At 41.1% G+C, this 24,802-nt stretch overlaps 1 protein-coding gene across 6 annotated transcripts in view; it reads left to right on the top strand.

The window, feature by feature from the left end:
* HACL1 (2-hydroxyacyl-CoA lyase 1) overlaps positions 1–23,224 on the top strand; it is a 47,178-nt gene extending 23,954 nt beyond the window's left edge. For 3 of the 6 annotated variants that reach the window (XR_009595852.1, XR_009595851.1, XR_009595850.1), the window contains 5 exons: positions 4,157–4,311; positions 5,310–5,468; positions 6,539–6,646; positions 7,553–15,643; positions 20,297–23,224. Coding sequence is in view for 3 of the 6 variants with exons in the window: in XM_015092713.4 (XP_014948199.2) it covers positions 4,157–4,311; positions 5,310–5,468; positions 6,539–6,646; positions 7,553–7,739; positions 20,297–20,329 (642 nt within the window). In the remaining 3 variants the exon portion in view is untranslated. The remainder of the gene's footprint in view (positions 1–4,156; positions 4,312–5,309; positions 5,469–6,538; positions 6,647–7,552; positions 15,644–20,296) is intronic. The other 3 variants (XM_015092713.4, XM_060396624.1, XM_004003415.5) reach the window with 1 other exon arrangement.
* The last annotated feature ends 1,578 nt before the right edge of the window (positions 23,225–24,802 follow it).

Raw genomic sequence — 24,802 nt, 5'->3', positions numbered from 1 at the left:
TTTCTTGTGAAACTGCGCACTGGAAGGGTTACCGGTTGTGAGCTACCGCGAAGCGGTGGAAAGTGGGGGTCTGACCCCGGACAGAGCGGTGAGAGTCAGTGTGGGTGGCTGTGGCTCCTTATCCTCAGTTTGACGTTGGTACCAAATCACAGGAAATCTTTTGGAACCTTAAATCCTGGGGCATGTTGGGGCATGTTTTTCTGCCTTTAAGGTGTAAGTTCTTTAAGGCATTCATTTAAATAAGTGTTTCATCAAAATTGAAAATTTGATCTAATGTATAGCCACCTTTTTTTTTTAATTTCAATTTTATTAAGGTATAAAATTATAAAGTAAAGTATATCCTGGTACTTTGGTATACATACACACGGTGAAAGAATTCTCCCTATCTAGTTAATTAACACATCCATCCCCTCACTTTTATGTTACCCTGCAGTATGTTATGCTGCTGTGTTCTGTTCTGTTATGTCATTGAGACCATTTGTAGCCTTCTTTTTCAATTGAAATTTTTGTATCACTGCTGGAAATTCTTTCGCAACTTTCTCATCTGTGCTCAAGGCTTTACCTGGTAGCTGAACGCTTTGGAAATTGTAGTAATGTATGAAATTACCAAACCATCCACTGTTAGCCCAAAAATGCACCACTTCTGCAGGATTCTTCAGTTTCTATTTAAAGGCTTTACTTATGGATAGTGTTTTCCCTTTGACTGTGGGAAAAGTTGTTTCTGATTTTTTCCCCCACTGTTCTGTGTATTCCTCTGCACCTTGGTTCAGCTGGGTGCAGTTCTCTGTGTTTGTGTAGTGTTTCTAACTGATAGAATCATGCATATGCAAATATGAAATTGCAGCTATACTCATTGTTCCCTAATATATCAATTGTCTTGGAATAAATTGCATCTTCCAAACAGAGTTGATTGTATATGATTCTTTCTTTCTTTGGAATTTTAATCAGTGTCTGTTTCTTCTATCAAGAGCTAGTCATACGTCTTTTTCCCAAATGATATTGTGATCAATTCCTTCTTTTCTGTAGGAATCACCTTGGTTTAAGATGGAAGGATCTTCCCTGTCTTCTCTGGTGCAGGAGTATAGGAGGATCCCTCATCTGTCTTGGGTATAATCTCCAGCAAATGAAAGTGGTCCAGGTGAAGAAGCAGTGCTGGGACCAGATGGGGCTCTGCTGCTGATATGCTTAAATGCATTTGGCCAGACAAGGCCCTTGACCTTGCTGTCTCCTCCTCCACTCAGAGACCCCCCAGAGTAGTGGGTGAAGCATAGCCCGTTTTTAGTGCTGTGTGTAGGGAAGGACTAGACTTTCAGATTTTCGAAAACCCCAACTTCATTTTTTATTTTTAGTATAAGGCCATATTTTATATGAAAATCTTCTAGAATAAAATTTTCACTTTTTTTCTAAGGCAGTGTTTTCCTGAAAGTGCTCAAATAAGACTGTTTAGTTTTGCTTAACCTAGTGTTTTTAGCTGTCTTTACTACGGGACATCTTGGTCTTTAATATGCTACTGTGCATTGTGGATCTTCAGGAAGAGAGATATTTCCTGGCTTATTTGATTGTGTCCCAAATTGGAACTGGGACCTGTTTTGTGTGGCCTATTCTCTAGGACTGTATACAAGTCAGATAGCTTCTCAGAGTGGTCATCTGATGGCCATTTGGGAATTTCATAGCTTACATTAGGTTGGTGAAAAAGTAATTGTGATTTTGGACTGTTAAATTTTAAATTATTATCAGTTCAGTTCAGTTCAGTTGCTCAGTCGTGTCCGACTCTTTGCGACCCCATGAATCGCAGCATGCCAGGCCTCCCTGTCCATTACCAACTCCTGGAGTTCACTCAGACTCACGTCCATCGAGTCCGTGATGCCATCCGGCCATCTCATCCACTGTCGTCCCCTTCTCCTCCTGCCCCCAATCCCTCCCAGCATCAGAGTCTTTTCCAATGAGTCAACTCTTCGCGTGAGGTGGCCAAAGTACTGGAGTTTCAGCTTTAGTATCATTCCTTCCAAAGAAATCCCAAGGTTGATCTCCTTCAGAATGGACTGGTTGGATCTCCCTGCAGTCCAAGGGATTCTCAAGAGTCTTCTCCAACAACACACTTCAAAAGCATCAATTCTTAGGCGCTCAGCCTTCTTCACAGTCCAGCTCTCACATCCATACATGACCACAGGAAAAACCATAGCCTTGACTAGACGGACCTTAGTCGGCAAAGTAATGTCTCTGCTTTTGAATATGCTATCTAGGTTGGTCGTAACTTTTCTTCCAAGGAGTAAGCATCTTTTAATTTCATGGCTGCAATCACCATCTGCAGTGATTCTGGAGCCCAAAAAAATAAAGTCTGACACTGTTTCCACTGTTTCCCCATCTATTTCCCATGGAGTGATGGGACCAGATGCCATGATCTTCGTTTCCTGAATGTTGAGCTTTAAGCCAACTTTTTCACTCTCCTCTTTCACTTTCATCAAGAGGCTTTTTAGTTCCTCTTCACTTTCTGCCATAAGGATGGTGTCATCTGCATATCTGAGGTTATTGATATTTCTCCCAGCAATCTTGATTCCAGCTTGTGTTTCTTCCAGCCCAGCATTTCTCATGATGTACTCTGCATACCAGTTAAATAAGCAGGGTGACAATATACAGCCTTGACGTACTCCTTTTCCTATTTGGAACCAGTCTGTTGTTCCATGTCCAGTTCTAACTGTTGCTTCCTGACCTGCATACAGATTTCTCAAGAGGCAGGTCAGGTGGTCTGGTATTCCCATCTCTTTCAGAATTTTCCACAGTTTCTTGTGATCCACATAGTCAAAGGCTTTGGCATAGTCAATAAAGCAGAAATAACTAGGCTCAAACACATCTTTATTAATGAAAATAAGACCTGTTACAATTAACACATTTTTGCCAAAAAGAAATGTTTGTTTATGCCTGTAGCATAAAAATCCATGCTTTGGGGTTCAGTGAACTCTTGGAAAGCATTTTCTACCTCCTGTTGGTTATGGAAGCATTTTCCCTGTGAAAAGTTGTCAAGATGCTTGAAGATGTGGTAGTTGGTTGGCAAGAAGTCAGATGAACGTGGCGGGTGAAGCAAAACTTCATCGCCCGATTTGTTCAACTTTGGACATGTGGGTTGTGTGGCATGTGGTCGGGCATTGTCGTGGAGAAGAATTAGGCCCATTCTGTCGATCAGTACCAGTTGCAGATGTTGCGATTTTCAGTGCATCTCATCAATTTGCTGAGCACTCCTCAGATGTGATGGCTTCACTGGGATTCAGAAAGCTGTAGTGGATCGGGTGGGCAGCAGACCACCAGACAGTGACCATGGCCATTTTTGTTGCAAGTTTGGCTTTGGGAAGAGTTTTGGAGCTTCTTCTCGGTCCAGCCACTGAGCTGGTCATCGCCAGTTGTCATGTAAAATCTACTTTTTGTCTTACATCACAGTCCAATCAAAAAATGGTTCGTTGTTGTTGCATAGAATAAGAAAGGACAACACTTCAAAATGCAATTTTTTTGATTTCTGGTCACCTCATGAGGCACCCACTTACTAAGGTTTTTCACCTTTCCATTTTGCTTCAAATGCCAAACAACTGTAGAATGGTCAGCACTGAGCTTTTGGACAACTTCTCAGGTAAGGGATCAGCTTACAGTCAGCTTCAGTGATTGCTCTCCGTGGGTCATTGTCAACTTCTGATGGCTGGCTACTGTACTTCCCATCTTCAAGGCTCTTGTCTCCTTTGCAAAATTTCCTGTACCACCACTGCAGTGTACATTTGTTAGCAGCTCCTGGGCCAAACGCGTTGACGTTGTGAGTTTTCTCTGCTGCTTTATGACCCATTTTGAACTCGAATAAGAAAATTGCTCGGATTTGCTTTTTGTCTTAACATCATTTGCCTAGTCTAAAATAAATATAAAATAAACAGAAAATAATGTCATAAGCAAAAAAACACAAAGTGAGAAATGCACGTGAAAATGATGTATAACATAACCACATTTATTTAAGAATGTATTCCAATATTGAACAACAAAGTTCAACAGTACAAAACTGCAGTTATTTTTGCACCAACCTAAATAGTTGTTGCAAATCAGTTCAAAAGTAGCTTATTGATTATTTTTATTCTCATTGTGTCCTAATCTAATTTGATTATATTTCCTTCTAATATTTTAGGAATTAGCTTCCAAAAAATCTCTGCCTATGAACTATTACACAGTGTTCTACCATGTTCAAGAACAACTACCCAGAGACTGTTTTGTGGTGAGTGAAGGAGCAAATACTATGGATATTGGACGCACTGTGCTTCAAAACTACCTTCCTCGCCACAGGTAAGGCTTCCAAAAAAGGAATTATAATGAAATAATGTGTTCAGTTAGAAACAACAAAAAGCAAACTAATAAAAACATTTGAAAATTCTATGTGGCCATAAGGACATACTTCATAAATGTATTTTTAGGAAAGGTTTTGGAGCACTTCTGTGCTTGGTATGAGACTGATGAGCTGCCTGTTGCACTAAAGAGGCAACTTAAAAAACACTTGCTCCTTAGAAGTAAAGCTATGACAAACCTATAGCATATTAAAAAGCAGAGACATCACTTTGTCAACAAAGGTGTGTATAGTCAAAGCTGTGGTTTTTCCAGCAGTCATGTATGGACGTGAGAGTTGGACCATAGAGAAGGTGGAGTGCCAAAAAATTGATTCTTTCAAATTGTGGTGCTGGAGAAGACTCTGAGAGTCCCTTGGACTACAAGGAGATAAAACCAGTCAATCTTAGGGGAATTCAACCCTGCATATTCATTGGAAGGACTGATGCTGAAGCTGAAGCTCTAATACTCTGGCCACCTGATGGAAGAACCAACACACTGGAAAAGACACTGCTGCTGGGAAAGATTGAAGGCAAAAGGAGAAGGGACTGGCAGAAGATAAGATGGTTAGATAGCATCACTGACTCGATGGGCATGAATTTGAGCAAACTCTGGAAAATAGTAGAAAATAGAGGAGCCTGGCATTCTGCAGTCCATAGGGTCAAACACGACTTAGCAACTGAACAGCAATGCTTGGTGTGTCCTGAGGTCATGTGATAATTTGTGTACTCAGTGTTCCGAGGATATATTCACAGTCTTCCAAGCAATCATAGGTGATTTTTCCCATTCATTCTGCTTATCCGTAACAAATTAGTTTCTCACAGTCTTAAAACTTAATAATAAGGAGAATGTTTTTATTGTTCTTTATTGTTCCATGAGCCATGTGGATATGACTAGATCTGTGCCAACCCACCATCTGTGATATGCCCAGAGAGTTTCATTTTAGCTGTGTTCCCCAACAGACTTGATGCTGGTACTTTTGGAACAATGGGAGTCGGTTTGGGATTTGCCATTGCAGCTGCTATAGTGGCTAAAGATAGAAACCCAGGGAAGCGCGTCATCTGTGTGGAAGGAGACAGTGCATTTGGATTTTCTGGCATGGAAGTAGAAACCATCTGCAGGTAAAAAAGCATCCTGAATCAGGGCATTTCTTTCTCTGAAATATGAAAAATTATACCCAAGACCCACTTGCCTAATGCAAAACAGGGGAGTAGATTTTAGGTCGCTGAAAAAAAGTTCTGGTCTGAGAAACTCTTGATTTCTTTGGGGAGATAGCAGAGCTTGGTGGTTAAGAGCACAGCCTCTGGGTCAGATGGCCTGGATTATTTAAATGCTGGCTGTTCCACCAAGACCCAAAATAAGTCTCTTAACCAAACTTCAGTCTCCTCTAAAGCAGGAATAGGAATCGTACTAGTTCCTACCTTAAAGGACAGTTGTGAGGAACAGTTGAAGCAATCTAGGTGAGCGACTTCACTTTCGCTTTTCACTCTTATGCATTGGAGAAGGAAATGGCAACCCACTCCAGTGTTCTTGCCTGGAGAATCCCAAGGACGGGGGAGCCTGGTGGGCTGCCATCTATGGGGTCTCACAGGGTTGGACATGACTGAAGCGACTTAGCAGCAGCAGCAGGTGCTTCAGTGGGAGATTAAATATGGACGGTGTCGTCCTTATTAGCGCCCAGATCTGTGAAAACCAGGGTTCAGAAAAACTCAGTGATTTGGCCAAGGTACACAGCTGCACAGTGGTAGGATCAGTCTGCCAGCCACTAACCTTTCACTCTTTCTACCACTCCATGACATTTCTGTTACTAATTTGATAATCTTTATTAGGGTTTCCCTGATAGCTCAGAGGGTAAAGAGTCTGCCTGCAGTGAGGAGACTGGGGTTCCATCCCCGAGTCGGAAAGATCCCCTGGAGAAGGGCATGGCAGCCCACTCCAGTCTTCTTGCCTGGAGAATCCCATGGACAGAGGAGCCCGGCAGGCGACAGTCCATGGAGTCGCAAAGAGTCAGACACAACTGAGCGACTTTCACTTTCACTAGGATAACAAATGCTCAATTTTTAGTCTTACCCTAATACTACAAAAAAGCCTATGGAAAACTATCCATTTTCAAGCTAAAATTTTAATCCAATGGAAAGAAATTGCTTTCAAATGGAAAATGATTTCCTTTATATTTTGCTCTCAATTTTAGGTACAACTTGCCAATTGTACTTTTGGTGGTGAATAATAATGGAATTTATCAAGGTTTTGATACAGATAGTTGGAAGGAAATGTTAAAATTTGGAGATGCTACTACAGTGTAAGTAACCCGGAATAACATATATTTACTTTTCTCGTCTAGTTTAATCTCTGTTTAAAAAGTGTGCTGTACCAGAATGTGCCTGTGTGGTGTTAGTATTGCTTCTTTCCACGGCCGGCTGCTCTACGGGGCAGCAGCTCTGTCTGCATGGTTCCTTTTCGCACAACCATCCTTGAGTGGCACTTCAGTGAGCACTTTATGATCAGGGAGCCACTGAAGTCTCAGGTGAATGAGTTTGATGTCTAAGCCTTATTAACAGAAAAGCTTATTGCAAAATGCTTCTAGTCCTACTATTCCTACTGCACAATATAGGAATATAGATGTTTACATATTATTTATGATACGGAGGTCTTCCTTCCTTTTACCACGCTAAATTTTGGTCATCTGATGCCAGAGTCACCCTGAGACAGTGCTGTGGCTGGCCGTGGGAGGTGAGAGATGGAATCGGGCAGCAGGGCATGGGTATGTTTCTTAAGCCTTGCTGACTTTGTTGTTTTGTTGTGGTTTGCTGTTTTGTAGTAATCACTCCTTTTTTCTGCTTTTTTATGAGGAGAGGGATTCATAATAGTTGATGGTATAGCTTACCCTGTCCAGCAAGGTAGCTACTAGCCACATTTGGCTGTTTAAGTTTAAATTAAACATTCAGTTCCTCTTTTTAACCAGTTACGTTTAAAGTGCTCAGAGCAGCAGGTCACTAGTAGCCACTGTATTGGGCAGAACAGATATAAAAATTTCCATCATCATGGAAAGTTCATTAGACATTGTCACACAGACAATAAAAAATGTATGGAAAGTTTAATGTAGAGGCATCTCAGTTTACATATGCCTTTCAATTTAGCTGAAATTTTCCCACAAGTTATTTCAGACAATCTTTTCTGTTGACTATGAATGACCTTCTTTTTTTAGGGCCCCTCCAATGTCTCTTCTGCCCCACTCACATTATGAGCACGTCATGACTGCATTTGGAGGCAAAGGGTATTTTGTACAAACACCAGAAGAACTCCAGAAATCCCTGAGGCAGAGCCTGGCAGACACAACTAATCCTTCCCTTATCAACATCATGATTGAGCCACAAGCCACACGGAAAGCCCAGGTAAAGGCAATTGCTAAGCAGAAAGCAGAAATGCATCTCTCAGCCCACCCGCAAAAGTATCTACCAAATAGGACAGAGTTCTGTGTAAACCATTTCTGAGTTGGTCACTGTCATCTGCTTGTTCAATGAGTATTTTGTTAAGATAGGTATTAGATGTGCTATGTCAGGTGCTAAGAATAGCTTAGTGAGCAAAACTAGGCTCAGTTCTCACCTCGTGGAGTTTATTGTCCAGTCAGAAAGTACAGTCCGTCACCTCTCAACTAGAATGTATCACGGTAAGGTGAGGCAATTCCTCTGAAGGAAAGAAACTCAGTTCTGAATAAGCATAAAGGAATCCAAGAAGTTGTGGAGAAAAGGGAACCTTCCTACACTGTTGATGGGAGTGTAAAGTGGTGCAGCCACTGTGGAAAACTATGGAAGTTCCTCAAAAAAGTAAAAATAGAGTTGCCGTATGATCCAGCAATCCTGCTCCTGGACGTATATCTGATGAAAACCATAATTTGAAAAGATACATGCACCCCAGTGTTCACTGCAGCATTATTTGGAATAATGAAGACATGGAAGCAACCTAAATGTCCATCAGGAGATGAATAGATAAAAATGTAGTACCTGTATACAATGAAATATTACTCAGCTGTAAAAGGAACAAAATTATGCCATTTGCAGCAACATGGGTGGACCTGGAGATTATCGTATTGAGTGAAGTAAGTCAGAAAGACAAATACTGTCTGGTATCATTTGTAGGTGGAATCTAAAATTTGACACAAATGAACTTACCTGTGAGACAGAAGCAGACTGATACAGAAAGCAGATTTGGGGCTGCCGCGGGGAAGGGCGAAAGGGAAGGGATGGATTGGGAGTTTAGGATCAGCAGGTGCAAACTATGATCTATAAAACGGGTAGGCAACAGAGTCCTACTGTATAACACAGGGAACTATGTTCAAAAGTCTATTATAAGCCATAATGGAAAAGAACGTGAAAAAGGATATCTATATACATGTATAATAGAATCACTTTGCTATTTAGCAGAAATTAACACAACATTGTAAATCAACTAAGTGTACGTCAATAAAATAAATTTGGAAACAAACAAAAAAACCCACAAAGGAATTCAGTTTATACTGGAGTCACCAGGAAGTCTTCTCAGAAGTGATGCTTAAACTGAGAGCTGAAGGGTAAGTCGGGAAGTAGGGCGTGCTCAGCAAAGAAGCAGGAGGACGCCGTGCACAGGCTGTTCAGCAGGACAGAGCATGGCAAGCCCAGGGAACCGAGAAGGCCAGAGTGGCCGGAAGGCAGAGAGTGGATGTAGCCTCAATAGGATATGAGATTATATACTAGGGTAATTTGGGCAATTATATTCAAAGGTACTTTGGCCCCTAAAGCAAAACTGCAGTATAAACTATAGCAGTACAGTAAATGATAAGTTTTATAGTCTCTTCCTCTTCCATTCCAGATTAAGTTGCTTTTCATACTTAACTTTGTACTTTGATCCTGGTCCAGCTACTCTTGCTTTCTCTTATATACCTGGCCTTCAAGCTTACACCTTGCATGTCAGCTGTTGTTTTCAATGTTTTGTGTATTTTTTCAAGGAGTTTTTGTCTTGGTTCTTTATACATCTGCTGTTAGATTTTTTTCTGTTTTGAACAAGGCAGTGGACAAATGGGCAAAACGGACACCTGATAGTAAATGAGATGTAAATTCACTTACTTGGAATCTATGAAATATATAGAATTGTACTAAAATTCTGTTTTTATAAAACAGATAACAAGGACTTTGGTAAAAGGAATAAAGGGGAACTACAAAACAGCCAGAAAAGAACAAAATGGCAATAAGTACATACTTATCAGTAATTACTTTAAATATTAATGTATTAAGTTCTTGAATCAAAATAAATAGAGTGGCTGAATGGATAAAAGATACATCTATATCTTATGCCTATAAGAGACTCAATTCAGTTATAAGAACACACACAGACTGAAAATAAAGAGATGGAAAAAAATAATTCATGCAAATAGAAACCAAATGAAAGCTAGAGTAGGTGTACTTATATCAGATAAAATAGACTTCAAAACAGAAGACTGTAATAAGAGAAAAAGAGGTGCTTTATTTAATGATAAAGGAGTCAATCCAACAAAAAGATGTAACATTTATAAATATGCATGCAAGATAGGAAAATACACACATACACATGGATAGAAAGCAAATATTTACAGACCTAAAGAGAAAGAGACATCAATATAATAATATTCAGGAACTTTAACATCCACTTACATCAGTGATAGCTTATCCAGACACAAAATCAGTTAGGAAACATCCAACCTTAGATGACGCATTTGAACAGATGGACTCAACTTACTGACTGAAAACATTTCAATATACACTTACATGACAAATCATTGGCCACAGGCATTGCTGCTGCTGCTGCTGAGTCGCTTCAGTCGTGTCTGACTCTGTGCGACCACATAGACGGCAGCCCACCAGGCTCCCCCGTCCCTGGGATTCTCCAGGCAAGAACACTGAGTGGGTTGCCATTTCCTTCTCCAATGCAGGAAAGTGAAAAGTGAAAGTGAAGTCGCTCAGCCGTGTGCGACCCCATGGACTGCAGCCTTCCAGGCTCCTCCGTCCATGGGATTTTCCAAGCCACAGGTGTTAGTTTCTGCAAAAACTCCCCAGTCAATAATATATGTATTCAGAACATTCCTTTCAAAAACAGCAGTATACACATTTCTTTTCAAGTGCACATGAAACATTCTCCAGGATAGGTCATATGTTAGGACACAAAACAAGTCTTCATAAATTTAAGAATAAAATCATACAAAGCATCTTTTTCAGCCACCATAATGTGAAACTTGAAATCGATTACAAAAGAAAAGTAGAAAACGTGGAGCTGAAACAACATGTTACTGAGCAGCAAAGAGGTCGAAGAAGAAATTTAAAAAAAATTTTTTTATAATGTGTGAGACAAATGAAAATGGAAATAAAATGTATCAAAATTTATGGGATGTAGCAAAAGCAGGTCTCAGAAGTTCATAGCAATAAAAGCCTACCTCAAAAAACAAGAAAATTTTCAAACAACCTGGCTTTACACTTGAAGAAACTAGGGGAGGAAAAAAGCCCAAAGTTGTTAGAAGGAAGGAAATAACAAAGATCAGAGAACATATAAATGAAATAGAGTCTAAAAACACAGTAGAAAAGATTGATGTAACTTAACGCTGGCTCTTTGAAGAGTTAAAATTGACACAACTTTAGCTAGAATCAGCAAGAATAAAGGGAGAGGACTCAAAATCAGAAATGAAAGATGAGCCATTACGACTGATACTGTGGAAATATAAAAATTCATAGAGACTGCTATGAACAAATATATACCAATAAATTTGACAACCTAAAATATATGGATAAATTCCTGGAAACATGTAAAGTACCAAGACTGAATCATGAAGAAATAAAAAATTTGAACAAACTGATTAGTAGTTAGAAGATTGAATTAGTAATCAAAACCTCTGAAACAAAAGTCCAGGACAAGGTGGCTTCATTGGTGAATTCTACCAAACATTCAAAGCAGAATTAATATCAGTTCTTCTCAAATTCTTTCAGAAAATAAAGGAGAAAGGAACACTTGTGAAGTCATTTTTATAAGGCCAAATTTACCTCAATAACCAAGACCAGACAAGGATACCACAAGAAAAGAAAATTTTCCTTGATGAACATAGATATAAAAACTTTAATAAAATCTTAGCAAACCAAATTCAATAATACATTAAAAAGTTATATTGTATGATGAACTAGGATTTATTCCAGGTATTTAAAAACAGTTGGTATCTACAAATCAGTCATTGTGGTACACTACATTAACAAAATGAAGGATAAAAATAATATGATCATCTTCATAGATGCTGTTGTAGTTTAGTCGCTCAGTCCTGTTCACCTCTTGCAACCCCATGGACTTCCCTGTCCTTCACCGTCTCCTGGAGCTTGAGCACATTCATGTGCATTAAGTCAGTGATGCCATCCAATCATTTCATCTTCTGTCACCCTCTTCTCCTGCCTTCAGTGTTTTCCAGCTTCATGATCTTTTCTAATAAGTCAGCTCCTTGCATCAGGTGGCCAAAATATTGGAGCTTCAGCATCAGTCCTTCCAATGAATATTCAGGATTGATTTCCTTTAGGATTGACTGGTTTGATCTTGCAGTCCAAGGGACTTTCAAGAGTCTTCTGTAGCACCACAGTTCAAAAGCATCAATTCTCTGGTGCTCAGCTTTGTTTATGGTCCAATTCTCACATCCATACACGACTAGTGGAAAAACTGTAGCTTTGATGTAGATGAGCCTTTGTTGGCAAAGTAATGTCTCTGCTTTTTAATATGCTGGCTAGGTTTATCATAGCATTTCTTTCAAGGAGCAAGCCTCATTCAATTTCATGGCTGTAGTCACCATCTGCAGTGATTTTGGAGCCCAAAAAAATAAGGTCTGTCACTGTTTCTATTGTTTCCCCATCTATTTGCCATGAACTGCTGGGAAGGATTGAGGGCAGGAGGAGAAGGGGGCGACAGAGGATGAGATGGTTGGATGACATCACCGACTCAATGGACATGGGTTTGGGTGGACTCTGGGAGTTTGTGATGGACAGGGAAGCCTGGCATGCTGCAGTTCATGGGGTTGCAAAGAGTCAGACACGACTGAGAGACTGAATTGAACTGATGGGACTGGATGCCATGATCTTAGTTTTCTGAATGTTGAGTTCTAAGCCAGCTTTTTCTCCCTCCCCTTCACCTTCATCAAGGGGCTCTTTAATTCCTCTTCGCTTTCTACCATAAGGGTGGTGTCATCTACATATCTGAGGTTATTGATACTTCTCCTGGCAATCTTGATTCCAGCTTGCGCTTCATCCAGCCTGGTGTTTCTCATGATGTTCTCTGCATGTAAGTTGAATAAGCAGGGTGACAGAATACAGCCTTGATATACTCCTTTCCCAATTTGGAACCAGTATTCCATTGTTCCATGTCCAATTCTAACTGTTATTCATTGACCTGAATACAGATTTCTCAGGAGGTAGGTAAGCTGGTCTGGTATCTCATCTCCTTAAGGATGTTTAACAGTTTGTTGTGATCCACACAGTCAAAGCCTTTAGCATAGTCAATAAGACAGAAGTAGATGATTTTCTGAAATTCGCTTGCTTTTTCTATGATCCAGCAGATGTTGGCAATTCGATCTGGTTCCTCTGCCTTTTCTAAATCCAGCTTGAACATCTGGAAGTTCTCGATTCACATACTGTTGAAGCCTGGTTTGGAGAATTTTGAGCATGATTTTGCTAGCATATGAAATGAATGCAACTGTGTGATAGTTTGAACATTTCTTGGCATTTCCCTTCTTTGGTACTAGAATGAAAACTGACCTTTTCTATTCCTGTGGCCGCTGCTGAGTTTTCCAAATTTGCTGGACTTTTGAGTGCAGCACTTTCACAGCATCATCTTTTAGGATTTGAAATAGCTCAACTGGAATTCCATCACCTCCACTAGCTTTGTTTGTAGTGATGTTTCCTAAGGCCTACTTGACTTCACACTCTAAGATGTCTGGCTCTAGGTGAGTGATCACACCTTTGTGGTTATCTGGATCATGAAAATCTTTTTTGTATAGTTCTGTGTAGTCTTGCCACCTCTTCTTAATATCTTCTGCTTCTGTTACGTCCATACCGTTTCTGTCTTTTATTGTGCCTGTCTTTGCATGAAATGTTTCATCGGTATCTCTAATTTTCTTGAAGAGATCTCTAGTCTTTCTCATTCTGTTGTTTTCCTCTATTTCTTTGCACTGATCGCTTAGGAAGTTTTTCTTATCTCTCCTTGCTATTCTTTTGGAACTCTGCATTCAGATGATTTTATCTTTCCTTTTCTCCTTTGCCTTTCACTTTCCTTCTTTTCTCAGCTATTTGTAAGGCCTCCTCAGACAACTGTTTTGCCTTCTTGCATTTCTTTTTCTTGGGGATGATTTTGATCACCACCTCTTGTACAGTGTTATGAACCTCCATCCATAGTTCTTCAGGCACTCTATCAGATCTAATTCCTTGAATCTATTTGTCACTTCCACTGTATAATCATAATGGGTTTGATTTAGGTCATACCTGAATGGCCTAGTGGTTTTCCCTACTTCAATTTAAGTCTGAATTTTGCAATAAGGAATTCATGATCTGAGTCACAGCTCCTGGTCTTGTTTTTGCTGACTGTATAGAGCTTCTCCATCTTTGGCTGCAAAGAATGTAATCAATCTAATTTCGGTATTGACCATCTGGTGATGTCCATGTGTAGAGTCTTCTCTTGTGTTGTTGGAAGAGGGTGTTTGCTATGACCAGTGCATTCTCTTGGCAACCCTGCTTCATTTTATTCTTGAGGCCAAACTTGCCTGTTACACCAGGTATCTCTTGACTTCCTACTTTTGCCTTCCAGTACCCTATAATGAAAAGGACATCTTTTGGGGGTGTTAGTTCTAGAAGGTCTTCTAGGTCTTCATATCTCGGTTCAGACTTCAGCTTCTTTAGCATTAGTGGTTGGGGCATAGACTTGGATTATTATGATATTGCAGGTTTGCCTTGAAAACGAACAGAGATCATTCTGTCATTTTTGAGATTGCACGCAAGTACTGCATTTCAGACTCTTTTGTTGCCTATGAGGACTACTCCATTTCTTCTAAGGAATTCTTGCCCGCAGTAGTAGATATATTGGTTATCTGAGTTAAGTTCACCCATTCCAGTCCATGTTAGCTCAGTGATTCCTAAAATGGTTTGTAAATACACACAGAATTATGTGTGTATTTTTATGGCCTATTATTTAGCCATGAAAAGGATGGAGTCTTAGCACTGCAACAACGTGGGTCGGCCTTGAATGCGTTGTGCTGAGTGACTCAAGTCAGAGAGAGATGTGTCATATGACTTCACATATGGAGCCCCAAACAAACAAAAACCCCAGCTCATAGGTGCAGAAAACTGGTGTTGGTCACCAGAGTTGGTGGGTGGGGAGTGGGCAAAATGGCCTATGGGGGGTCAAAAGGTACAAATTTCCAGTTATAAGTCTTCAGAGATGTAATGAACAGCATGATAACTGTAGTTAATAATACTGTGTTGCATATTTGAAAGTTGCTAACCGAACAGCTATTAAAAGTTCTCATTACAGTAACATTTTTGTGACTATATATAGTGATGGGTGTTAGCTAGATTTGTTGTGATCATTTTTTGATGTGTACAAATATCTGGTCATTATGTTGTATACCTGAAATGAGTATAATGTGTGTGTGTGTGTGTTGCTCAGTTGTGTCACACTCTGCAATCCCATGGACGTAGCCTTCCAGGCTCCTCTGTCTATGGAATTCTCCAGACACAAATACTGGAGTGGTTTGCCATTTTCTCTTCCAGGGGATCTTCCTGACCCAGGGATCGAACCCACGTCTCTTATGTCTCCTGCATTGGCAGGCAGGTTGTTTATCGCTGATGCCACCTGGGAGGCCCCTGAAATGAATGTAATGTTATAAGTCAATTATAGGGCCTTCCCAGTGGCTCAGCAGTAAAGAATCTGACTGCAGTTCAGGGGCCACGGGAGGTGCAGGTTCAGTCCCTGCGTCAGGAAGATCCCCTGGAGGAACGTATGGCATCCCACTCCAGTATTTCTATCCAGAGAATCCCATGGACAGAGGAGCCCGGTGGGCCACAGTCCATAGGGTCACAGAGAGTGGAGCATGACTGAAGCAACTTAGCATGCACGCGCGTCAGCTATGCTGCAATTAAAATTTAAAAACAGGGAGAGAAAGGCTTTGGCATAGCCTCTCATTGGCTGTTCTCATAGCAGAGAGAAGAGATACTTAAGAAGAAGCATGGTAATGGGGATGGTGAGCACAGAAAGACCAGGCCAGAAAGATGATGAGGTAGGTGGGGTTAGCACAGTTTACACGGAGCAAGCAGCCAGACTTTTAAGGTGGGGTTTTCAACTCTAAGAATCTGCTCGGTACCTTTGTGGGTTTATTGATTGCCTTAGAAAGAAACTCTTTGTTCAAATAATTCCTACTAGCTAGAGACATTACTTTGCCAACAAAGGTCTGTCTAGTCAAGGCTATGGTTTTTCCAGTGGTCATATATGGATGTGAGAGTTGGACTGTGAAGAAAGCTGAGTGCCGAAGAATTGATGCTTTTGAACTGTGGTGTTGGAGAAGACTCTTGAGGGTCCCTTGGACTGCAAGGAGATCCAACCAGTCCATTCTAAAGGAGATCAGTCCTGGGTGTCCTTTGGAAGGAATGATGCTGAAGCTGAAACTCCAGTACTTTGGCCACCTCATGCGAAGAGTTGACTCATTGGAAAAGACTCTGATGCTGGGAGGGATTGGGGGCAGGAAGAGAAGGGGATGACAGAGGATGAAGATGGCTGGATGGCATCACCAACTCAATGGACGTGAGTCTGAGTGAACTCTGGGAGTTGGTGATGGACAGGGAGGCCTGGTGTGCTGCAATTCATGGGGTTGCAAAGAGTCGGACACAACTGAGCCACTGAACTGAACTGAACCGAGACACCCAATAGATAGGTTTTAAAATCCCGTGTCCTTTTGTCTAGCTGAGCACCTACTTTCCAGTAGCTGGGGTGTTAGTGTTGCAGCCAAGAGCGCCTCCTCCTGGCATCAGAGCATCAGAGCACTAAGGGCTAAAGCCCTGGTCAGCGTGGTCAGAGCACACAGACAAAGCGGGCTGGTGTTAGTCACAGGAGGGCCCTGACTGAGCGTCCTTTCTCAGCTACTGTGTTCACCTTTCTAAATGGTCTGCTTTAGTGGTCTCTTCTGGGTTCTCTGTGAACTTGGAGGGTATTGCTGGAGAAATATAGCCTCCTACTTCCTCTTTTATAATTCCATGAGGATTATCCTTGTATTTTTTTCCATCTACTACTTCAACATATTTATCTTCATTCCAGTAGAATTCCACCTATATTACAGTTTCTAAGCTGTTTACTTTTCATTGATTAATTATGTGTCCATTGCCATTTGTCGTTTTTTAAAAGTAAAGTACAGTTGATTTGCAGTACCATGTTAGTTTTAGGTATACAACATAGTGATTTTATAGACTGCACTCCATTTACAGTTATTATAAAATATTGGCTATATTCCCTATGCTGTGCAGTATATCCTTGTAGCTTAATTACTTTATACAGAGCAATTTGTGTCTCTGAATCTCATACCCCATCTCGTCCCTCCGCCTGTCCTTCTCCCCACGGGTGACCACTAGTTTTTTTCTATATGGTTAAGTCTGAAAAGATAACATGCACCCCAGTGTTCAGAGCAACATTATTTACAAAGCTAAGATATGGAAGTAACCTAGTGTTCCTCAACCAGTGAATGGCTGAAGCAGATTGTGGTATGGGCTTCGCCAGTGATTCAGTGGTAAAGAACCTGCCTGCCAATGCAGGAGACACGGGTTCAGTCCCTGATCTGGGAAGATTGGACATGCCACGGAACAACAGCCCATGAGCCACAACCACTGACTCTGTGCTCTAGAGCCTGGGAGCTGCAACTGCTGAGCCTGCAGGCTGTGACTAGTGAGGCCCGTGCACTGCAGAGCCTGTGCTCCACAGTGAGAGGAGCCACCGTAACGAGAAGCCCGCCCTCTGCAACCAGAAAGGAGCCCTCATTTGCTGCATCTAGAGAAAGGCCCATGCAGCAGTGAAGACCCAGCACTGTCAGAAATTAATAAGTAAATAAATCTTTTTAAAGATGTGATATACATGAGCAATAGGATACTATTCAGCCATAAAAAAGGAGATCCCATGATCTGCAACAAGGTGGATGGACCTAGAGGATGTCATTCTCGTGACATAAGTCAGACAGAGAAAGGGAAACACTGTATTGTCACTTGTTAATGTGGAATCTAAAATAAGACGAATGAACGTAACAGAAGAGAAGCAGACTCAGATACAGAGAACAGACTGGCGGCCACCACTCATCACTGGTTAGCGGTGTAGCGGGCTGCTTGCTGTGCGGGGAGGACCTAACCTCTGCTGTTGCCGGTGTCCAGGCTCTGTGGGTAGGATAGTTTCTGTCCTGGGAAAGGCTTCCGTGCACTGCTCTTTCTACCGAAGTTCTGCTCAGATTGCTTAGACATGGAGCTTGGCCCTCTTTCCTCCTTCATCTCCTCTCCTTCTTTGAAAAACTTAATTTTTATTGGCGTATAGTTGGTTCCCCTGGTGGCTCAGACAGTAAAGCGTCTGCCTGCAATACGGGAGACCTGGGTTCAATTCCTGGGTCGGGAAGATCCCCTGGAGAAGGAAATGGCAGTCCACTCCAGCACTGTTGCCTGGAGAATCCCATGGACGGAGGAGCCTGATAGGCTGTGGTCCATGGGGTCGCAGAGTCGGACATGACTAAGCGACTTCACTTCACTTCACTTCATAGTTGGTTTTCAGTGTTGTGTTGGTTTCTGCTGTTCAGCAAAACTAATCAATTATACATATATCCATTCTTTTTTAGATTCTTTTCCCATGTAGGTCACTACATAATATGACTAGAGTCCCCTATGCAATACAATAGGTTCTCATTAGTTACCTGTTTTATATATAGTAGTATTTATATGTCAGTCCCTATCTCCCAGTTTCTCCCCTCCCCCTCCCCTCCTTTTTCCCCTTGGTAACCGTAAATTGGCAAGAATACACAGAAGAACTATACAAAAAAAGGCCTTAATGACCTGGATAACCATGGTAGTGTGATCACTCTTCTAGAGCCAGACATCCTGGAGTGTGAAGTCAGGTGGGCCTTAGGAAGCCATTACCACGAACAGAGCTAGTGGAGGTGATGGAATTCTATCTGAGCTATTTCAGATCTTAAAAGATGATGCTGTTAAAGTGCTGCACTCAGTATGCTAGCAAATTTGGAAAACTCAGCAGTGGCCACAGGACTGGAAACGGTCAGTTTTCATTCTAAACCCAAAGAATGGTAATGCCAAAGAATGTTCAAACTATAGCACAGTTGCACTCATTTCACAAGCTAGCAAGTTAATGCTCAAAATCCTTCCAGCTATGCTTCAACAGTATGTGAACTGAAAACTTCCACGTGTACTAGCTGGATTTGGAAAACGCAGATAATCAAATTGCCAACATCCATTGGGTGATAGAAAAAGCAAGGGAATTCCAAAAAAAAATCTACCCCTGCTTCATTGACTATGCTAAAGCCTTTGACTATGGATCACAACAAACTGTGGAAAATTCTTAAAGAGATGAGAATACCAGACCACCTAACCTACCTCCTGAGAAACATGTATGCAAGTCAAGAAGCAACAGTTAGAACCAGACATGGAATAAAAAACTGGTTCAAAATTGGGAAGGGAGTGTGTCAAGGCTTGTCACCCTGTTTATTTAACTTATATGCAGAGTACATCATGCGAAATGCTGGGCTGGATGACGCACAAGCTGGAGTCAAGATTGCTGGGAGAAATATCAATAACCTCAGATATGCAGATAACACCACCTTCATGACAGAAAGGGAACAGGAGCTAAAGAACCTCTTGATTAAGTTGAAAGAGGAGAGTGAAAAAGCTGGTTTAAAACTCAGCATTCAAAAAACTAAGATCATGGCATCCAGTCCCATCACTTTATGGCAAATAGATGGGAAACAATGGAAACAGTGACAGACTATTTTCTTAGTCTCCAAAATCACTGTGGATGGTGACTGCAGCTATTAAATTAAAAGACGCTTGCTCCTTGGAACAATAGCTATGACAAAGCATATTAAAAATCAGAGACATTACTTTGTTGACAAAGGTCCATCTAGTCAAAGCTATGGTTTTTCCAGTAATCATGTGCAGATGTGAGAGTTGAACCTTAAAGAAAGCTGAGCACCAAAGAATTGATGCTTTCAAACTGTGGTGTTGGAGAAGACTCTTGAGAGTCCCTTAGACTGCAAGGAGATCCAACCAGTCCATCATAAAGGAAATCAGTCTTGAGTGTTCATTGGAAGGACTGATGCTGAAGCTCAAGCTCCAATACTTTGGCCACCTGATGCAAAGAGCTGATTCACTGGAAAAGACCCTGACACTGGGAAAGATTGAAGGCAGGAGGAGAAGGGGACGACAGGATGAGATGGTTGGATAGCGTCACCGACTCAATGGCTGTGAGTGTAAGCAAGCTCCAGGAGATGGTGATGGACAGGGAAGCCTGGTGTGCTGCAGTCCAAGGGGTCACAAAGTTGGACACTACTGAGCGACTGAACAACGACAAACCATAAGTTTGTTTTCTACATATTTCTGTTCTGTAGTATTTCTGCTTCTTTCGTACTCTATAGTTTTGTGTGTGTGTGCCCTGATTACTATTAATGGGGCAAAATTCAGAAAGTGATACTAGGTTGTTTTGTAGGAAGAGACAGAAGATTCACGAACAGATTTTTAGCTCCCTTTTAGGAAAAGCTGTAGACCAGAGACAAGCTTCATTTACCCCCACTGTGGCTAGTGTCGTTAAAATGGGACTTTCGGATTTTAGAGCAAGCGAAATAGGATATAGTTTGACGTAGTTGTTTCTTTCGACTGAATATTTGTTTCTTTTCTTTTTCTAGGATTTTCACTGGCTGACCCAGTCTAATCTGTAAATAAAGATGCCAATGAGTGACTTGAAGAGTTTTCGCTTTCCTATAAGATTGAATTGTATTTTTCACAACAAAATCACTATAATGTTAAAATTGTAATGCAAAAATTAAATAAAACGCTTCCAAGTGACATTTTTTAGTGTAGGAAGTGATTATAAAAAGTTACCAGAATCCTACCACAGAAATAACCAGTTACAGATGGAAGAAGGGGTTAGTTACATTGTTTTGGGACTACCTAACTGTTGAATTACACATCAGTATTCTTTTAAATAAATCCCTTCTTAACGTCACATATCTTTTAGAAACCCCTTCAGGCAAAAAAAATCTTCAAGAACTGTATACTGAGAGGCATGTTCAGTGAGTTGGAGTAACTGGACTATTTCTGCCTCGTGGTTTATCCACTGAGCACTTCGTACATTAGTCTGCCCAGTGTTTGCTGGGGCTTGTTCTACACTAGAAGTTGTGTGTGTGTGTTTTCTTTTTCTGGAAAGAACTTACCAAGCCAGAGGAGAAGTCATGTCACACCCAAACTAATAATTTCAGGGGATATTTGGATTATCAGCCTCAGTTTATGTGTACCACATTGAGAGCAACAATCAGCAGCCTTAATATATAAAGAACTCTTGCTGATAAGAAAACTGTTAATGTACTAGTCAAAAAATGGGCAAAGGGCATGAATGTATAATTAATAGAAAAAAAGCAAATGATCACAGTATGAGAATGAATACAAATGAGCATGTAAGTTAAACTTAAAAACCTCTTTTTATACCCCAGCTCCTTGGCAAAGCACTTTTTAAATTATAGTTTTCAGCATTTGGTGAGGGTGAAATGAAGAGCAGAGTGCTGTGCCGAAATTGGTACAAATCTCACTGAGGGATTCTAGCAGTGTTCGTATTCACAATCATAAAATGTTCATACCCCATAACTTTTGACCCAGTGGGCATATTTCAAGAATGTGTTTTAAAGAAATAATAAAATATTTGGTCAAATATTTATTTGTAAGCCCATTCAGCATGGTTTTATTTAGGAACAACCCCAGTGTTTAATGATAAGACATCGGTTATATAAGTTATGGTTTTTCAACATCATAAAATAAAAATTGTATTGAAGAGAATGTTTATTAATGGAGAAATAAATGGCAACCCACTCCAGTATTCTTGCTTGGAAAATCCCATGGACAGAGGAGCCTGGTGGGGCCCATGGGGTCCCAAAGAGTCAGATGCAACTGAACACAATCACAGCTACAAAAATGGATGGTTCAGGTCAGGATACACATCTTTACTCATTCACAGATAATCTACATAGAGAAAAAAGGTGGGCGTGAAGTAAACCAAAATTTTGATATATCTTGGTGATGGTATTTAAGTAATTTTTATTTTTTATTTTTTTTCCTACTTGTTTAAGATTTTAAAATGAAAATAATTATATAATTGTATTCTCAGAGACAGATATTGTTTTAAGAAAATACTAGAAATGGAAAGTATCATTTATTTTCAGAGTTGTGCTTGTTTATTGTCTGTAGTCTTATATATGAATTGGGATGTAGGACTTTATATCTAAGTTCAGCTAGGTTGACTGCATCATACACATCAGACTTGTATCCATCCATTGACTTGTTAGCGGCCTAAGTGACCTCCGCGAAGCGGTGGCCTCCAGCTTTGAGGTATGAGCCGAGGAGACGCTTGCAGGGAGATGTGGTTTCACCTGACAAGCACCCGAGATCAGGCCCCCACCTTCCCCGGCAGGTCCTCTTATGGAGTTCTGCAATGCATACTGCAGAGCCTGGGCTGCAGGGGAGCAGTGGGGAGTGGGTGGCCCTGTCATCTCACCAGGTGCCCCGTGCTCCCCGTGGATGCTGGCCTCTGGAGGCCACGTGCAATACAAGCTTTCCCTAAGAGGTGCAGGGCTTGAAGAGTATTTGTGAGCCGAACTATATAAATCGGGATACTCGATGTCATTTAGGGGTGCATTTTCTAGTCATTCTATCTCAAGAGAGAAAAAAGTTGGCAGGTTAATAGGCTGATCAGCGGAGGTCAGTCTGAACATATAAAGACCAGATTAGTCCAGGAGCACTGTTCACTGACAGCTTGTTGTATAAATGGGATCTTGAAATTGGTTTCCTCGTTGGGATCTTTCCTTAGAAGGATGAGGTACTCAACAAGCCCCTCTAAAATGAATCTGTTGGTCGATAGTCAAAGTTTACTTGGTAAAACTTTTTTGTATCCCCTAGTTTAATAGGGAACATTCTTAGGTGACCTTAGCATGTTGAATACTCCGGTGCCTCATGAAAACTGAACTTTGAAAGATTATGGTTGTTTCCTCAGAATTCGGGCTCAGAAATGACGTATCAGGTTAATTCTTCTACTAATTTTGTTGTTTTAGCCACTAAGTCATGTCTGACTCTTTTGCTATTGATAGTATTCTTTCCCAAACCTTTCATATTTCATGGGGTTGTTTAGGGGTTCAAAGAATCATCCAGAAGCCCAGCGCCTGGCATATCGAAGACAATAAATGCCATTGTGTTTTAGGAAGATGCAACTTTAGAAAACAGGTGAACACTGGCTGGATTGTGTCCCATTTAACAGTGGTTTCACTTTGCAAATAAGTGGTCTTATTTCCCAAACAGATGAGTCATTTTCTGGAAAACAGGGGCTGTGTGTTTTTACTTCCTTAAACAGCCACCTACTCATCGGATGATAGCTGACAGAATCCATCATGTTTGGAAACAGCTCAATGGATATTTTCTGTGGTTATCTCATGTGTGCGCCTTGGGAGTAGCTCAGCTTGTTCTGTGACTGGCGTGTATTTCCCGTACAGAAAAAAGGATCAAATCTATTACAAAGAAATAACAGAATTTTGAACATCAAAGGAAAATAAAAATAATATTGCTTCCAGAAATATGTTTGTTCTTTTATTACTTCTAGTTTAATTATAAGTACCATGTAATATTGTATTAGTTTCAAATGCATAATAGAGTGATTCAGTATTTTTATACGGTATGAAACGGTCACCGTGGTAACACCAATCACTATCTTTCACCTTGCAAAGCTGTGACAGTATTATGTTGCCTATGCGTATGTTATACACTCATGAGTTATTTATCTTACAGCTGGAAGTTCTTCCCTTTTAAACTTTGTCCCCTCTTTCATCTGTCCTTCAGCCCCCTTTCTTCTGGCAACCACCAGTTGGTTCTCTGTACCTAGGAATCTGTTGTGTTTTGTTTGTTTTTAGATTCCCTGTGTAAGTGAAATCATGTACTTGTCTTTCTCTGTTTGACTGACTTCAGTTAGCAGACCACCCTCCAGGTCAGTCCTTGGTGCTGCAAATGGCAAGACCTCGTTCTTTAAATGGCTGAGTAGTAGTATATTAATACGGCATCCTCTCTATCCTGTCATCTATGAACGGACACTGAGGTTGTTTCCGTATCTTGGCTATTGTGAATAATGCTACAGTGCCCATGGGGCGCGTGTGTCTGTTGAACTAATGTTTTTATTTTCTTTGGACAAATACGCAGGAGTGGAATTGCTGGATTGTACTGTAGTTCCATGTTAAGTTTTCTGCGGAACCTCCATATTGGTTTCCATAGTGGCTGCCAATTTCCTTTACTGTTTTCAAGACATTTCTCTAGGCAACGGGGAGGTAGTACACTGCCATGAAGAAGTGGCACGTGGCTAAAGTAAGCGTAGGTTTAAGAGTGACTGTGATGAAGTTCCATATCAATGTATGAAGAAAGTTGGAAACCAGTTAAATTCCAGGTGGGGATTACGACTGGGAAACCCTAATAAAACAGAGCGCGCTGACTGCTGTGGACAGTGAAATGTAGACAGATGCAGTGTGAGTCATCTGGTGCTTCCTGGTTGCATTTGCTGGCTGCTAATCTGAATAACGGGGGCAACCCAGGTGGCTCAGTGAAGAATCTGCGTGCCAGTGCAGGAGACGCAAGAGATGCAGGTTTGATCCCTGGGTGGTGGGAAAGATCCCTTGTAGTAGGAGATGGCAACGCACTCCCGTACTCTTGACTGAAAAAATTCCGTGGACAGAGGAGCCTCGCAGGCTACCATCCATGGAGTTTGCAAGAGTCAGACACGACTGAGTGACTGAGCACACACATACACTCTCGCAGTCTGAATAATGAAGTCATGTGGGTAAAGGAAATTGAAAATCCTATGATATCCTCCCAAAGATAAGCTGCAGATTAAGGAACACCTTGGATTCGGACCTGACAGGCGGGGATGCCTATGCCTCTGGTTTTCATCGGATTATTTCGGATCATCCCTCTCCTCCAAGCCCTTTCCTTCTGGGAAAGAGGCTGGTCAGTGAACCCATGGTGGACCAGTGTGTGGTTACCCCTGCAGTTAGGGAGCAGAGAAAAAAAGGCCCAGCTAAAAACACTTGGATTTCCAGTTTCAAAATTTGAAGGGAACACTTTAAATTGTGACTCAGGCCTGGAAATACCCAGAGACGGCATCATCCACC

The sequence above is a fragment of the Ovis aries genome, chromosome 1 (assembly GCF_016772045.2).
Source record: "Ovis aries strain OAR_USU_Benz2616 breed Rambouillet chromosome 1, ARS-UI_Ramb_v3.0, whole genome shotgun sequence".
Taxonomy (NCBI): Eukaryota; Metazoa; Chordata; class Mammalia; order Artiodactyla; family Bovidae; genus Ovis; species Ovis aries.
Note: the sequence above shows the minus strand (reverse complement) of the source record. Positions and strands in the feature narration are given on the sequence as shown.